Source organism: Hemiscyllium ocellatum, chromosome 1, assembly GCF_020745735.1.
Source record: "Hemiscyllium ocellatum isolate sHemOce1 chromosome 1, sHemOce1.pat.X.cur, whole genome shotgun sequence".
In the NCBI taxonomy this organism is placed as follows: Eukaryota; Metazoa; Chordata; class Chondrichthyes; order Orectolobiformes; family Hemiscylliidae; genus Hemiscyllium; species Hemiscyllium ocellatum.
In genome coordinates, this window is record NC_083401.1 from 161,385,959 (window position 1) to 161,404,018 (window position 18,060).

General features: G+C 44.1%; 1 protein-coding gene across 1 annotated transcript in view; it reads left to right on the forward strand.

The window, feature by feature from the left end:
• The window catches only part of arhgap10 (Rho GTPase activating protein 10), a 192,534-nt gene that overhangs the window by 61,057 nt on the left and 113,417 nt on the right, over window positions 1–18,060 (forward strand). Inside the window, exon 4 of the mRNA XM_060832969.1 lies at window positions 12,179–12,250. Within this exon, the coding sequence (XP_060688952.1) occupies window positions 12,179–12,250 (72 nt within the window). The remainder of the gene's footprint in view (window positions 1–12,178; window positions 12,251–18,060) is intronic.

Below are 18,060 nucleotides of genomic sequence, written 5' to 3' on the forward strand. Positions count from 1 at the left end.
TGCAGATGCTGGAAACCAGAGTCCAGATCAGAGTGGTGCTGGAAAAGCACAGCAGGTCAGGCAGCATCTGAGGAGCAGGCAAATCGACGTTTCGGGCAAAAGCCCTTCATCAGGAATAAAGACAGAGAGCCTGAAGGGTGGAAAGATAAGCTAGAGGAGGGTGGGGGTGGGGAGAGAGTAGCATAGAGTATAATAGATGAGTGGGGGAGGGGATGAAGGTGATAGATTAGATTAGATTAGATTTACAGTGTGGAAACAGGCCCTTCGGCCCAACAAGTCCACACCGACCCGCCGAAGCGAAACCCACCCATACCCCTACATTTACCCCTTACCTAACACTATGGGCAATTTAGGTCAGGGAGGAGGATGGAGTGGATAGGTGGAAAAGAAGATAGGCAGGTAGGACAGGTCATGGGGACAGTGCTGAGTTGGAAGTTTGGAACTAGGGTGAGGTGGGGGAAGGGGAAATGAGGAAACTGTTGAAGTCCACATTGATGCCCTGGGGTTGAAGTGTTCCGAGGCGGAAGATGAGATGTTCTTCCTCCAGGCGTTGGGTGGTGAGGGAGCGGCGGTGGAGGAGGCCCAGGACCTCCATGTCTTCGGCAGAGTGGGAGGGGGAGTTGAAATGTTGGGCCACAGGGCGGTGTGGTTGATTGGTGTGGGTGTCCCGGAGATGTTCCCTAAAGCGCTCTGCTAGGAGGCATCCAGTCTCCCCCAATGTAGAAGAGACTGCACAGGGAGCAACGGATACAATAAATGATATTGGTGGATGTGCAGGTGAAACTTTGATGGATGAGGAAGGCTCCTTTAGGGCCTTGGACCAAGATAAGGGGGGAGGTGTGGGCGCACCAATCAACCACACCACCCCGTGGCCCAATATTTCAACTCCCCCTCCCATTCTGCCGAGGACATGGAGGTCCTGGGCCTCCTTCACCGCCGTTCCCTCACCACCAGACGCCTGGAGGAAGAACGCCTCATCTTCCACCTCGGAACACTTCAACCCCAGGGCATCAATGTGGACTTCAACAGTTTCCTCATTTCCCCTCCCCCACCTTACCCCAGTTCCAAACTTCCAGCTCAGCACTGTCCCCATGACCTGTCCTACCTGCCTATCTTCTTTTCCCCCTATCCACTCCATCCTCCCCCCCGACCTATCACCTTCATCCCCTCCCCCACTCACCTATTGTACTCTATGCTACTTTCTCCCCACCCCCACCCTCCTCTGTTTTATCTCTCCATCCTTCAGGCTCTCTGCCTGTATTCCTGATGAAGGGCTTTTGCCCGAAACGTCAATTCTCCTGCTCCTCGGATGCTGCCTGAACTGCTGTTCTTCTCCAGCACCACTCTAATCCAGAATCCTATCCTGTGTGTCCCTATGTTAATTTGCTCCTTCAATCAAATGATTAGGGTGTGGTATTTTTAGTCCATGATTTATTTGGGCCTTGGCTGCAGTTTCAGCCTGAAGCCTGAGTAGGTGAACAGTGATGGTTTCCCAATCATGCAGGGGCCGGAGAGGTAATAAGTAATGTTAGGTTTCCTTGCAACAACAGCGGGAGCATGATCAGGTAAACGGGAATTTAATGTTCAGTGAGATTCCATGTCTGTTTGGGGACTGTGCAGTCTGACCTCCCCAGATGTTCCCCTCTATGGTGCTGCATTACCTCTACTGGCTCACTGGCTGACATCAACTAAGTGATAAAACCTAAACTGACATCGTGTAGCTCAGCTATGGAGGGCCGAAAGATTGTATTAAAATTACAGGGTAGCTCTTTGTCAATAAAGCTTCTCTAAAGTATCTCCTTGCATGGCCTAATTGGTTTTGGATTTTTTGGAGATTGCTTTTTGTTTCGTTTCGACAGCTGTGTTCATTCGGTATTTTTCTAAAATAGTTTAACAACAATAAACTATTGTCATACGGCATCTCCCTGCTCTTTTGTGGTGGTTGTTACCTCACGTAGTTGCTGTGAACAATGCATTCATTTTGATTACCGAATTAGTGCTGGTACGGTGTGCAACATTTATTAGCCTCTCTGGGTAAAAGGGAGGCTGTTAGTTTAATGCATGTGCAATCTTGGCTGGCCCCAGTCTTTGACTTAGAGCCATAGAGATGTCCAGCACAGAAACAGACCCTTTGGTCCAACTCGTCCATGCTGACCAGATATCCTAAATTAATCCCATTTGCCATCACTTGGCCATATCCCTGTAAACCGTGCCTTTTCATATACCCATCCAGATGCCTTTTAAATGATGCAGTTGTACCAGCCTCCACCACTTCATCATTCCACACGTGCACCACCCTCTGTGTGATAAAAGTTGCCCCTCTGCCCTCTCACCCCAAACCTATGCCCTCTATTTCTGGGCTCACCCACCTGAGGGGAAAAGACATTGTCTGTTCACCCTATCGATGCCCCTCATGACTTTATAAACCTCTGTAAGGTTAGCCTCTGTCACACTCCAAGGAAGCTGCTATTTGATAGTGTCGAAAGGCTTCAAATGAGGCCATTGTTTTTCCTGCAATGACAATCAACTCCTCTGGCCCAACAAGGGAATAATTTCAACGGGGGAGTCTCACTCTTTTACATAGCAAACTATTGTTTGGACATTTTTATAATTTAGCTGGTGATAAATGTATTTTCTGTTAACCTTTGCTTGTTCACTTAAACTCTTGCCCGCCTTCCCTTTACTCATGTTTCTGTATCTGATGGGACATTTTTCTTTGCCATGATCCCTCCATTTTATTTCAAGCCATTGATCCCATTGGTTAAGGAAATACATTGTTGTTCACTCAGCTTCCAGCTGCTTCATTGATGTCATGCTTCTTGAAACTTTGGAAGAAATTGTTTTGAGCAGCAGGAAGAGAATGCACTCTCATTTCTGCGGTGCTCTACTCACCCTGTTTGGACATTTCAACGTTGTTTTACAGCTGATCGAGAACTTTGAAGTTTCCTCAGCCTTGTTATGAAGGGAAACACAGCAGATGATTTGGTGCACAGCTAGGCCCCCACAAACAGCAATGTAATAATTAATTAACGGTGTAATTATTAACCTGCTCTTGTGATGGTGATGCATATTAGTGACAGCACACAAAATAAATCACAGGAGCGTAAGTAGGAAGTTGGATTCTTCTTTTACTAAGACCGTGGTGGACCTGATTTATGGCCTTAATCTCACATTAATGCCTGCCCATAAACTTTAACTCCTTTTCAAAATCAAAAATCTATCTCCTGCAGAGAGTGGGAATAACTCCCCGGTTCTTCGTTGACTTTGGACAGTGGGGTCGTTTATTCCAACACCCAGTTGGAGCCTTGACTTAACATCTCATCCACTCTGACAATGCGACTTCCTCAGTACTGCTCTGCAGTGTCAATCTTGACGTTTTTACGCTCAAGCTGTGGAGTCGGACTTGAACATGGAATCTTGTAACATAGATCAGAGTGCTGACTGATATTAAAGGAAAGCCAACTCGTGCTGAAATTCCAGTACTGTGTTGAAGTCCAGCTCTATGCTGCTGCTAACAGTTGAATTCCTGTGCAGCTATGGGAATTAAGCTGAATACAGAGCAGCTAGAGAACCTACCAAAATAACTGCCTTGGTAAAACATGGGAAACATCCTCAAACATGTTTTTCTGAATCCCATAAATATTCCCATGTGAAACTTGCACTAAATAACATGTGTTTTTGTAAAGTAACCCATTGAGGACAAGTTGTATCGTTGCTGCCCACATTGGGTAGGGAAGAGAAAACAGCTTTAAGCAGAAAAACTGAGAGGGGGGGGGATTTCCCAAAGGAATTTCCCAAATGATTTGCATTTGTGTGACTATGTCACCAGCTCTCTCGAATTCCCCCAGTTCCGTTGGATATAAACACTTCACCTCATTAGACATGACCTTTCAATGGGATAGTGGGGAGAGAGGTACTTTAATGCATATGTGATCAATTATATCAGCTTGAAATGTCCATTATGTGTCTGTTCGTAACCACCCCAGCCCAAAACTGGCGCGACAGCTTGTTAGAATATAAAACTGACATTTCCACCTGACACCCACTTCCCCCCATTCCTCATATGGCTACACTCATTTTACAAATGACACATTTGGGGCAAGATTTTCCCCCCAACCTCGTTAGAATACACGCAGCCCTTAAGTATGAATACATTGGCATAAACAACCAGCATTCATTGAATTCCAACTGATTATGTAGTGCAATTATATATGTTGCACAAGCCACCAAACGCTGTCATTTTGGTTTTCCATATTGTTATTATCTTGACTGACTTGGAGTGTATGTATACCTTATTGTGAAATTTTTGGAATTCTGAGACGAGTCTGCCGAATGCTTCAACCTACAAAGTGAACGCACAAAATGGTTGCCTTTTACCTCCTCAAACTGGAAAGTCTCCTTTTCTTCTTAGTCAGCTGCTTGACTAAGTACCATGCAGGTCTATAGAGGTCACATGAAATAATTGAAGGACAAATCATGAAATTCTAAAAATGCTTGGGAAACTGGAAGTTTCAGTTCTGAAAATCTACTTCAGAAACTGTTAAGTCTTGCATCTTAGAGTCATAGAGGTATACAGCACGGAAATAGATCCTTCGGTCCAACTCTTCCATGCTGACCAGATATCCCAACCCAATCTAGTCCTATTTGGCCCACATTCCTCTAAGCCTTTCCTATTCATATACCCATCCAGATGCCTTTTAAATCTTGGTCAGATGAATGAAAACCCTTAGTAATAACCCGTGCTTGAGTGAATTCATTTACCCAAAAATAACCAGTAAGTTTCTTTACTATTTTACTGAAAGGGTTAAACCATGACTGAATATCTTAACTAAAATAGCAGGGCAAGAACTGAAAACATGATTAGTGTTCACAGAATTCATGATGTCAACTGTTTGTCATGTGAGAACTTCTCAGTAAGTTCCCCTTAATTAACTGTTTTCAGTGTTTGAATCAAAATGTTATTACTCACCTCTGGAGCAGCTGAGCCTTGAACCCAGAAGTAGGGACTCTTCCTCTATTCGAAATTTAATTTTAATTTGCCTTTTTATGTTCATCAAAATATTTGTTGGCAATCCATTGGATTTGTGGGCTTTGATACAAGTTGTTTAAATACAGTTTGTTGTCGTCTTTATATTTTGAGTGTGGAATCCAACACCAAAATCTGGCTAGTAATAAAATAAATCATTTGAACTTTGTGGCCCAGATAATGTGGGCTAAAAGTCAAGTATGACCCACAAGTCTTGGTATGTTTAGACATGCAAATCATCATCCTTTAAATGTCAAGGTCCAATTTCAATGTACCTTGGACTTCATAAATTATTGCATTATCTTGACTTATTGGACCTATTGGAGAAAGGGGATGGACTCTGGAAATTCACCAATGATTGGACTTTCCTCCTTTGTATCTTCCCCCCAGTATAACTCTACTGCTGGCTTGATTTCTGATTCAATAACAGATAATGTTCTAAGGCTGTAATCATTTTCCCTGTTGTCCCAGCTGGGCTGGGACAGAAGTCCACTCTTTAACTTGCATTAATAGGATGATTCTGGGAGATGAGGGGTGCTTGACTGGATATGCCAGAGCCAGGCATTGAGGATCATGCTTGCACAACCCACTGTGACTTCATTAACCTAGGGGCTGGCTTTTATCCAAACTGGGGGCGGTATGACTCAAATTTGTATGACAGCAGACTGCTGCCAGCAACTTCCAGAAATGGCTATCGGTGGTTAATTGGTCAGTGTTGGGGAGACAAGTCAGCGTGTGATCTCAATCAGGGGAGGAGTGGAGGTCTGAGCACAGGAAAGAATTCCTGGTGGATCCTGCAAGAGTGCTCTTTTTAGATTAGATTAGATTAGATTCCCTACAGTGAGGAAACAGGCCCTTCGGCCCAACAAGTCCACACCGACCTAACACTATGGGCAATTTATTATGGCCAATTCACCTAACCTGCACATTTTTTGGACTGTGGGAGGAAACCGAAGCATATGGAGGAAACCCACGCAGACACGGGGAGAATGTGCAAACTCCACACAGTCAGTCCTCTGAGGCGGGAATTGAACCTGGGTCTCTGGTGCTGTGAGGCAGCAGTGCTAACCACTGTGCCACCGTGTCGCCCACATTGTTGTTCCTTGTCCATAAAGAAATGTTTTTTTAAAAAAATAAAATTTGCCGAAGTGTTCTTCCCTCTTGTTGAAGCCTTTTGAGCATGGAGTGTGACTTAATCTGTTATTCTTGAGTTGCTGAGTGGAGAATATTTAGACAGAGTTGTGTTTCATGAGAAAAGAAATGAACACTTCTGTTTTAAAAAGACAAAATTAAAAGTGGAGCTGCAGAAAATGTTCATAATTCAAGTTGAAGATGACCATGTTCATCACCTATGGTGTGTGGTAGGCCTTTTGTGGATATGTAAGTAACTGCTCAGGCTTACTTGTGTCAGGAATGTTCTGCTCCCCCTAGAACAGTCGTAGGGGTTGCATTATCAGAAAGATTGAATGCATTGGAGAGAGTGCAGAAGAGGTTTACAGCAATGGCTCTAGGAATGGGAAACCTCAGTTATGAGGACAGATCGAAGAAGTTGGGAGTACTCATCTTGGAGAGAAGTGGGGTGAGAGAAGATTTAATAAAAGTTTTTAAAATCATGAGCAGGTGAGTTGGGGTAGATAGGCAGAAGCTGTCCCCACTTGTAAAAGGAAAAAAAAGAACAAGAGAGTGAAGATTTAAAGTGATAGACAAATGAAACAAAGGTTATGTGAGAAAAGACTTCTATCGCATAACAACTGGTTACGGTGTGGAATGCATTATCTGAAAATGAGGTGGAACCAGGTTCAGTTGAGGCATTCAAAAGCGCATTGAGTGATCATTTGGATAGAAATGGTGTTCAGGGATATGGGGAAAATGTGGGGGTTTGATATTCGATAATAGAACTAGTGTAGGTACAATAGGCTGAATGGCTTCCTTCTGTAACAGAACAGGATACCACAGCGATCTGAGTTTTGAGTGAATAGCTTCCTCTGGATTTCCTCTCTGTGTGGTTTCTCTCTGCCTCTTGGATACATTTATCTTTGAAGTGAGCAGTACCGTTTTTTTGGTTGCGTCAGGTGGAGCAATTCTGGGTGAGCTTCTCCCAGAACACTCTCCCAATTCCGAATAGACGTCTTTACCGTGTCTGTGTGGTGTATCCTTGGGCCACTATGGCAGTGTGCCTCTGACTCAAACCCCTTGTTGAAAATTCACTTCAGCCCCCAAGTGTGAGACATTCTGACTACATGCTATGTCTGCGTCCATATGGTGTGGGTGCTTGGCTTGCCCATTTGGATGAGTAGGCAAAATTGGGTACTGCAGATGCTGGAGATTAGAGTCAAGATTAGAGTGGTGCTGGAAAAACATCCAAAACCGCCCACATATATAAAGAAAAATGGACAAGACTGGTGCCCTGTAGATTTTGACTTCCCAAAGCGGACTCAGTGCTTTTCATTCCCAGACTGATGTCCAAAGTCTACCAAAAGTAGCTTGTTCGACAGCTTTTGAATATGGGGAGCAGGAAAATCGACATTTTGGGCAAAAGCTCTTCATTGGGGATGAGTCATTCCTGATGAAGGGCTTTTGCCCGAAACAATGATTTTCCTGCTCCTCGGATGCTGCCTGGACCTGCTGTGCTTTTCCAGCACCACTCCGATCGAGACTCTGATCTCCAGCATCTGCAGTACCCACTTCTGCCTAGTGTTTGAATGTGTCAGTTAACTGGGGCAGTGTGAGTGAGCGTGTGACCGAGATAATTGAATGTATCCACTGCTGAGAGGTTTTGGCTTTTTCATACTCATTAATCCTCATGTTATAACAGCACATCGTAAATAGTTAAAAATCACACAACACCAGGTTATAGTCCAACAGGTTTAATTGGAAGCACTAGCTTTTGGAGCGTCGCTCCTTCATCAGGTAAATAGTTGTATTTCTAGCTACTTCCTGAGCCTTTCCTGAATAAGATAACACTTTTTCTGTGAAATTAGAGGCACTTTTAGTTTAAGCACTCATTCGTTGCAAACTGGATTGAAGTTTTGAGTTAATTTCACATAACACACTTGAGTATTGGTTAAAAATAGATTCCATAAAATCTGAAAGCAGAAGTTGACTATTTTAGTCTTGATGTCGCTCCATGCTTCAGTGAGATCATGGGTTATCTGATAATCCTCAACTGCACTTCCTCACCTTTTATATCCCCTTAACCTTACATCCCTGATGGATTAAAAACCGTTTCCATCTCAGTCTTGAGTATGTCTAACAACCCAGCCTCCACAGTTCTCCACGGCAAAAAGTTCCACAGGTTTACTACTCTCTGTCAGAAGAAATTCCTTCCCATCCTTGTCTTATATGGGCAACCCCTTATTCTGGGATTATACCCATGTGGTCCAAGATTCACCTGTAAGTGGAAACAACTTTTCCACATCTACCTTGTCAAGTTCTGTAAGAATCTTTTGTTTCAGTAAGGTGACCTCTTATTCTTCTAAGCTGCAATAAGTACAAGCCCAACCACTCTTTGAGGGTGGCATGCTGGCTCAGTGGTTAGCACTGCTGCCTCAGGGACTTGGGATCAATTCCAGCTTCGGGCGACTGTCTGTGTGGAGTTTGCACATTCTCCCCGTGTCTGCGTGGGTTTCCTCCGGGTGCTCCAGTTTCCTCCCACAATCCAAAGATGTGCAGGTCAGGTGAATTGGCCATAATAAATTGCCCATAGTGTTAGGTTCATTAGTCAGGGCTAAATATTGCGTAGGGGAATGGGTCTGGGTAGATACTCTTCGGAGGGTCGGTGCAGACTTGTTGGGCCAAAAGGCCTGTTTCCACACTGAAGAGAATCTAATCTAATCACTCCTCGTAAGGCAGTCCCACCATAGGAGAAAGTGAGGACTGCAGATGCTGGAGATCAGAGCTGAAAATGTGTTGCTGGAAAAACGCAGCAGGTCAGGCAGCATCCGAGGAGCAGGAGAATCGACGTTTCGGGCAAGAGCCCTTCTTCAGGAATGAGGAGAGTGTGCCAAGCAGGCTAAGATAAAAGGTAGGGAGGAGGGACTTGGGGGAGGGGCGTTGGGAATGCGATAGGTGGAAGGAGGGTAAGGGGAGGGTGATAGGCCGGAGTGGGGGTGGGGCCAGAGAGGTCAGGAAGAAGATTGCAGATTAGGAAGGCGGTGCTGTGTTCGAGGGTTGGGACTGAGACAAGGTGGGGGGAAGGGAAATGAGGAAACTGGAGAAATCTAGGTTCATCCCTTGTGATTGGAGGGTTCCCAGGCGGAAGATGAGGTGCTCTTCCTCCAGCTGTCGTGTTGCTATGGTCTGGCGATGGAGGAGTCCAAGGACCTGCATGTCCTCGGTGGAGTGGGAGGGGGAGTTGAAGTGTTGAGCCACGGGGTGGTTGGATTGGTTGGTCCAGGTGTCCCAGAGGTGTTCTCTGAAACGTTCCGCAAGTAGATGGCCTGTCTCCCCAATATAGAGGAGGCCACATTGTGCAGCAGATACAGTAAATGATGTGTGGAGGTGCAGGTGAATTTGTGGCGGATATGGAAGGATCCCTTGGGGCCTTGGAGGGAAGTGAGGGGGGAGGTGTGGGCGCAAGTTTTGCATTTCTTGCGGTTGCAGGTGCCGGGAGTGGGTGTCAGGTTGGTAGGGGTGTAAACCTGATGAGGGAGTCACGGAGGGAGTGGTCTTTTCAGAATGCTGATAGGGGAGGGGAGGGAAATATATCCCTAGTGGTGGGGTCTGTTTGGAGGTGGCGGAAATGACGACGGATGATGCGATGTATATGGAGGTTGGTGGGGTGGTAGGTGAGGACCAGTGGGGTTCTGTCCTGGTGGCGATTGGAGGGGTGGGGCTCAAGGGCAGAGGAGCGGGAAGTGGAGGAGATGCGGTGGAGGGCATCATCGATCATTGCGTTCTTTGAAGAAGGAGGCCATCTGGGTTGTTCGGTATTGGAATTGGCCCTCCTGGGAGCAGATGTGGTGGAGACGAAGGAATTGGGAATATAGGATGGCGTTTTTACAGGGGGCAGGGTGGGAGGAGGTGTAGTGTAGGTAGCTGTGGGAGTCTGTCGGTTTATAGTAATTGTCCGTGTTGAGTCGGTCGCCCAAGATAGAAATGGAGAGGTCTAGAAGGGGAGGAAGGAATCTGAGATGGTCCAGGTAAATTTGAGGTTGGGGTGGAAGGTGTTAATAAAGTGGATGAACTGTTCAACCTCCTTGTGGGAGCACGAGGCAGCGCCGATACAGTCATCGATGTAGCGGAGGAAAAGGTGGGGGGTGGTGCCAGTGTAGCTGCGGAAGATGGATTGTTCCACATATCCGACGAAGAGGTGGGCATAGCTGGGGCCCATGCGGGTGCCCATGGCTACTTCTTTGGTTTGGAGGAAGTGGGAGGATTGGAAAGAGAAGTTATTCAGGGTGAGGACCAGTTCAGTCAGTCGAAGGAGGGTGTCAGTGGAAGGGTACTGGTTGGTACGGCGGGAAAGGAAGAAGTGGAGGGCTTTGAGACCTTCGTGATGGGGGATGGAGGTGTACAGGGACTGGATGTCCATGGTGAAGATAAGGTGTTGGGGGAGACCAGGGAAGCGAAAATCATGGAGGAGGTGGAGGGCGTGGGTGGTGTCCCGAACATAGGTGGGGAGTTCTTGGACTAAGGGGAACAGGGCCGTGTTGAGGAATGCAGAGATGAGTTCGGTGGGGCAGGGGCAGGCTGAGACAATGGGTCGGCCGGGGCAATCAGGTTTGTGGATTTTGGGCAGGAGGTAGAAACGGGCGGTGTGGGGTTGTGGGACTATGAGGTTGGAGGCGGTGGATGGGAAAACCCCTGAGTTGATAAGGTGATGGATGGTCTGGGAGATGATGGTTTGGTGGTGGGAGGTGGGGTCATGGTCAAGGGGGCAGTAGGAGGAGGTGTCCGCAAGCAGGCATTTAGCCTCAGCAATGTCAAGGTCAGTGCGTCAATCTACTACCGCGCCTCCCTTGTCTGCCAGTTTGATAGTGAGGTTGGGGTTGGAACGGAGGGAGTGGAGGGCTGCACGTTCCGAGGGTGAGAGGTTGGAGTGGGTGAGTCCCATCATACCCCAGATCATCTGAATGTGCCATCTCTGAACTGCCTCTGATATGTTTCACATCGATGAGATTCAAATCTCGGCTTCAGAAGTAAATAATTCTCTCTCCCCCCGAATTGTATTTGTCTTCACTGCTTCTCCTCTGCTCCCCACTCCACACACTGTCCTGTCACCTGATTAGACAAGTAACTATTCTCCCAGCCAGCACTGTGTGAGAGTATTGTGAGATTATTCATCCCCACCTCTCCTCCTCTCTCGTCGCAGATTTTTATTTTCTACAAGATCATGATCCTTCCTTTTGTTGTTGCCATGTTCAGTGATATCACTGAATGAAATTATGGTAAATTGTGGGTGCGAATTTGTGTTTAAAAATTGCTTTAGTTTTAAAACACAAATTTAATTGTGTTCAGAATTAAATTTCTAAATGTATTTCTAATTTTATTATTTAGAATAAAACAATATTCTAAATAGTTAGAATATTGTTTTATTGTTTAGAGATTACTTTGATATGAAATGGATGTTGAGATAAGACAGCATAGAGGCTGTGTATTACTGAGGTATACATCTTCATAGTGTACCTGATAGCTAAAAGAAATGGCCATCTAATTGGAGCTGCATATTTGTGCATTTTATTTTAAGAAACAAAATTTTGTCATAAACCTCAATGAAGAGTAAAGCTGCCATTTTCAAGACTAGTTAACAAGTTACTACATTATAGATATGTTCCAAGTCCTGAACGTGTATCTTCAAATTAAACCAAGGACCAGAGTGAAAGCCTTGCATCTTTCTAGCATTAAATTCTTAATGGAATGTAAATTTGTCAAAGGCGTTTTCCTGTACTGTTTTCAATCCAAGTTATGTTTCTTGAGCTGAGTGATTCTAACCCCGATGTTAGATTAATATAGCAAATATTATTTATTTGTTCAACATTTGTTCTTGAGTCTAATGCAAGAAAGAACAAGCTGTCTCTGGAGGCAGGTGCTGGTATAGTGACTTTGAATGATCATAATCTCCCAGTACATTTCATACTGTTTGAAAGCAATGTGTGTTCTTTCTTTTTGAACAAAATGCTTCTTGTATGAACGTTTACGTTTTTCTTTCAGACGCTAAACATCTTTGAAACATTTATCAAACCGCTGGAGAAATTCAGAAAGGATCAAATTGGAGCAGCAAAGGTAAAAACAAACTTTCGGAATAATTTAGCATAAAAAAGTTTGGTTCTCAAGATTGCAGTTCCTTTTCTGTGTGGACTTTGATTTAAAAAGAAATTCTAAATTATGTACATTCATAGTTGGTTCAATTAAAGATGCGTTTTAGCAACAATTATTTACATTCATGTCACTCCTTGTAAATGCTGAAATATTCAAAGGCTTTGGAGTGTTCTCGCATCAAATTCAGCCCCCAGCCCCGTGGAGACCAGACGGCACATGTCCAAATACAGGTTTTCAGGAGAAGGAAAGTTAGAGAGGCTGCGAGAGAGATAATCCTGAGCTCAGGGCCTTCCTCAGCTGAAGACAAGTGGCCAGCAATTATGAATAATCAAAATTGGGAATGTGTATGAAATCCTATCAGGGAGAGAGTTGGAGGAGTTTGCAAAGCTATTTTATTTTAAAATATTGAGCAACTTATTCGTTATGAATAAACCCTTGGGTCAATGTTTAAGTGACCATTTCAGTGCCTTGCTGATATTGTTTGCTGATGGGGAACCGTGTTTTCTCAGTCTCCTACCTTTCTTTGATGAGAGAGCATAGACTGCAGACTGTCCTATTTTCTTGGATGTTCTACTATTTTTACAATTGGGCACACAACACAGCTGGAGGATTGTTATATTATCAGGAAAATCGTACATTTTTACCTTGGTGATAGGATGTGAGCATCACTGACAACGCCAGTGCTTGTTGCTGATCCCTAGTCTCCCCTGAGAAGGTGGTGGTGAAACATCTTCTTAAAATATTGCAATCTGAATTGTGCTTCCACAATGCTGTCAGCGAAGGAAAATCAAGATCTTGACCAAGCAGCTGTGAACGAACAGAGATATAGTTCCCATTTGAGATGCTACATGGTTTCGATGAGAAATTGCAATTGGTGGTGTTCCCTTGTGACTGCTGCCCATGTCCTTCTTAGTCCTAGAAGTTACAAGTTTGGGAGAAGGGGCAAATCATTGCACTGCATCTTGTGATGATACTGTGGCTTTACGAGATGTACTTCCTTTATTTTATGGAGGAGAAGTCAAGGAGTAAAGAAAACAATGTTGAAGTTCAGTTATGTTTGATCAAATAGTTGGGTAAAACGCAAGAACAGGTGGAGGGTAAAGTGGATATTTGTCGTTCAGAGAAGGGAGCTGAATTACAACAGATAGATGAACAAGCAGAAAGATGAACAAGCAGAGCAGTTGTATCGAAAAGCGTGCACAAGATGATTCTGAGTGTTGCTAACTTAAAAATGAAGTCTTAATGAGGAAATTACATGTTCAGGTGCATGAAAAATTGGCAGATGTTCATCAAGTTGTATTATCAGTGGGTTGTCGAAAGGAGGTGTTGGAGGAAGCACGTGAAATGCCAATAGGACGTTATTTGGGAGTAAGGAAAACTCAAGCCAAAATACAAAAACATTTTTTTTTGGCTTGGACTACATGAGGATGAGGTTGACTTTTGCCAGACATGTCCTATGTGTCAGGTAATAGGAAAACCTCAGGCAGTGATAAAGCCAGCACCCTTAATAACCGTTCCCTCATTTGAGGAACCTTGTCCATGAGTTAATTGATTGTTAAGGACCCCGCCCCAAAACAGGAAGTGGAAATCAATGTTTGTTGGTCAGATTGGATGTGTCTACTGGATTGCCGGAGGCCATTTCAGTGTGCAATATCATGGTTAAAAAGATTGGAGAAGGGTTACTCAAATTTTTTTTGACTAAATACGGACATTCCACAAAAATACAATCTGATCAAGGGTCAAATTTTATAACAAAGTTATTCGAGAAAATTATGAATAACTTAGGAACAAAACAATTCAAATTTACTGTGTACCACCCAGAATCACAGGGAGCATTAAAATGGTGGTAAAGACCAGGTTGACAGTTTATAGTCAAGACTATACAGAGGGTTCAGATGAAGAAATTCCATTTGTATTTGTTGCAATTAGGGATGCACCTAATTAATCAACTAAATTCAGTCCAGTTGAATTAGTTTTTGGGCCTGAGGTGAGAGGACCACTGAAAATAATTAAGGAAGAATTGGAAAGTCCGAATTCAGAGACCAAATGTTTGGACTATTTGTCAAATTTTAGGGAAAGATTAAATAAAGTGGGTGAGTTGACTCGTCACCATTTAAAAGTAGCACAGCATGTGATGAAACAGGAAGCAGACAAGAGATCAAAAATTCACAATTTTGTGAGTGGTGATAAAGTGTTACTGTTACTTCCAGTGATAGGTAAACCTTTGAAGGCAAATTTTACTGGGCCGTATCAAATTGAAAGGAGATTGACTGAGGTAAATTATTTAATAAGAATGCCAAATTGGAAGAAATCTCACAGAGGATATCATGTGAATATGCTCAAAAGGTTTTTTTGATAGGGAAGGAAAGCAAAAGGCAAATGTGTTACTGGTTGCAACGCAGAGAGAAGGACCAAGTTCAGATGATTCTAAGTTGGTCATTTCTCAAACTAAATTAGATAATAAGAAAGTTCTCAAAAGTTGAGATAAATTATCGAGTTACCTTCTAGAGGAGAATCAGTGACCTGGAAGAGTTGTTGCTTTCAGTGGGGAGATTTGTGGGAATGAACTGGGGAATACTAATAAGATTATGCTCATGTAGAGATATAGGAAATGCTGTTCCAATTGGGCAACATCTTTATAGGCATAACCCTCCAAAGTTGGCACAGGTTCATAAAGAGATTGAAAGCATGTTCAGAGATGACATCGTCAAAGTGAGTTGCAGTAAATGGAACTCACCCATAATAATGGTGCCAAAACTAGATGGTATCCAACGATTGTGTGAACTATAGCAGTGGAGGAAGTGAGGACTGCAGATGCTAGAGATCAGAATCAAGAGTATGGTGCTAGAAACGCACAGCAATTCAGACAGCACCCGAAGAGCAGGGGAATCGACGTTTCGGGCAAAAGCCCTTCATCAGAAATGAGGCTTGTGAGTTGAGGGGGTGGAGAGATAAATGAGCAGCAATGTCAATACAGTTACAAAATCTAATTCATGTCTGGAAGACTGTTTTGCGAATTTGGGACAAGCAACTTATATTTCTAAGTTGGACTTATGCGGAGGATGCTGACAGGTACCTTTATCCAAAATGGTGAAGAAAACTTTGGCTTTCGGGTCACCGAAAGGACTATACCAGCTTAAAGCCATGCCATTTGGTATGAAAAATGTACCAGCCAAATTCAAACACTAACCAGGAAGGTCATTTTGGGATTGCCCAATTACATAGTGTACATAGACAATCTGGTGATTTTTAGTTACACATGGAAGGAACATTTGGAGAATCTAGCACAACTATTTGATTACCTTCAGGAGGCAGGCTTGCTGATAAACCTGGCTAAGAGTGAGTTCACAAAAGCCCATGTCACACTCCTGGGCCACGTTACTGGATATGAACAGATGACTCCACGGGATGTAAAGACAAAGGTTACTGGGGAGTTGCCCATATCATTAACGAAGAGGAATTTTTTTAGATTAGATTAGACTTACAGTGTGGAAACAGGCCCTTCGGCCCAACAAGTCCACACCGACCCGCCGAAGCGCAACCCACCCATACCCCTACATTTACCCCTTACCTAACACTATGGGCAATTTAGCATGGCCAATTCACCTGACCCGCACATCTTTGTGACTGTGGGAGGAAACCGGAGCACCCGGAGGAAACCCACGCAGACACGGGGAGAACGTGCAAACTCCACACAGTCAGTCGCCTGAGTCGGGAATTGAACCCGGGTCTACAGGCGCTGTGAGGCAGCAGTGCTAACCACTGTGCCACCGTGCCGCCCACTATTTCTGGGGTGGAGTGTTTTTTAGCAGTGTGGCTGCTCCACTGACTGACCTGTTGAAGAAATGCAAAAACTTTGAGTGGACAGAAGAGTGTCAGAAGGCATTTGACAACTTGAAAGCTGCATTGAGCACTGCTCCAATGTTAGCAACACCTGCACCTAACTATGCGAAGCCATTCAAGGTGGCTATTGATGCAAACAACGTGAACGTTAGTGCTCTACAAGAAGACACATCAGAATGGAAAGACCTATTAGGTATTTTTTCAGCAAGTTGAATATTCATCAACAGAGATTTTCCACAACTGAGAAAGAGACCTTGAGTTTGGTGTTGGTGTTGCAGCATTGTTGTTGCCAATCATGTATTTGCGACAATTGAAAATACTGATCACAGCAACCCCTTAAAGTTTTTGGAACAATTTAATGATGAAAATTACAGACTACTTCGAGGCTGCTTATTATTGCAGCCATTCAATTTGAAAATGATGCATGTGGCAGGACAAGAGAATGTCATTGCTGACATGTCACAACTTTGATGAGTGAAGACAGATACGTTCAGTGGCAGAAGTGACTGAAATGGACTGGAGTAGTGAATATTTGCATGCTGTGAGTCAATGTAATGCATATGTATTGTAGTCGAAAAGTGTGGTGCTGGAAAAGGTCAGGCACCATCCAAGGAGCAGGAGAATCGTTGACTCTCCTGCTCCTCGGATGCTGCCTGACCGGCTGTGCTTTTCCAGCACATACATTTTGACTCTGATCTCCAGCATCTGCAGTCTTCACTTTCTCCAGTATATGTATTGTTGTATGCTAATAGCATTCCTGATGAAGGGCTTTTGCCCGAAACGTCGATTTTCCTGCTCCTCGGATGCTGCCTGAACCACTGTGCGCTTCCAGCACCACTCTAGTCTAGACTCTGGTTTCCAGCATTTGCAGTCATTTTTTTACCTTGCTAATAGCGTAAGACAAACTGTTTTTAAAACTAGAGCCCTCTTTGTGTATTGATGGCTTTTGTTTAAGGGGGGAGCTGTGAGAATACTTTGGCTTTAAGAGGTGTATTTTGTCCTTTTTTTAAAGTGAAGAAGTGGTGTGGAGCGATCTGTTCCAAGCTAATAAAGTAACGTAAACACCTTGTGAGGCCTTGGGGTTTTTTTAAAAGTTGGAACAATAGCAACAGCCTGGGTGGATGAGAGTCAGGCTCCCTCAGATACAGGACTGTAGACCAGCCTTTAGTAGCTGTTGGGGTTTGGAAGCTGCTATATATCTCTCCCTGCCCCAGCATAATGCTGGAGATCCCGATCTCTGTACCAGAATTTTCTCTTGATTTTGTTTTCTTCCTGGACTGGAGAAACGTCGCTGGTGAGACATTCTGTTTTAATGAAATTGCCTTTGCCAAGGGTGTGTTAACAGGATGTTACTATCTTGGAATAGCTAATCAGGAGTAGTTAACATGCGTTATCTTAAGCATTGCAATAGAGTTACCGTTAAGCTATTTAATTTTTTATTTTTATTTTATCTGTGTTTTAACTGGAGTGGAAGAACAGAGTGTAGTCGTTGCTGGCTGGCTGGCATTTATTGCACTTCACTTGCTGCCCTGAAGAACCTGGCAGTGAGCTCCCTTCTTGAACCGTTGCAGTCAGCAGGCTATGTTTTGACCCACAATGCCCTTCCAGAGGGAATTCCAAGATTTTGAACCAGCGACAGTGAATGACCAAGTGATATGTTTCCAAGTCAGGTCGATGAGTGGCTTGGAGAGGAACTTTCATGTGATAGTGGCCTGATGTATCTGTTGCCCTTGTCTTTCTAGGTGGAAATGGTTGTGTGTTTAGAAGGTGCGATATAAGGAATCATGGTGATTTTCAGCAGTACATCTTGAAGTTAGGACACACTGCTAATAAGCATCAAGCAGGCTGCTTTATCCTGGATGGTGTCAACCTTGTGTGTTTTTGGAGCTGCATCCATCCAGGCAAGTGGGTGGTATTCCAACTTGCCTAGT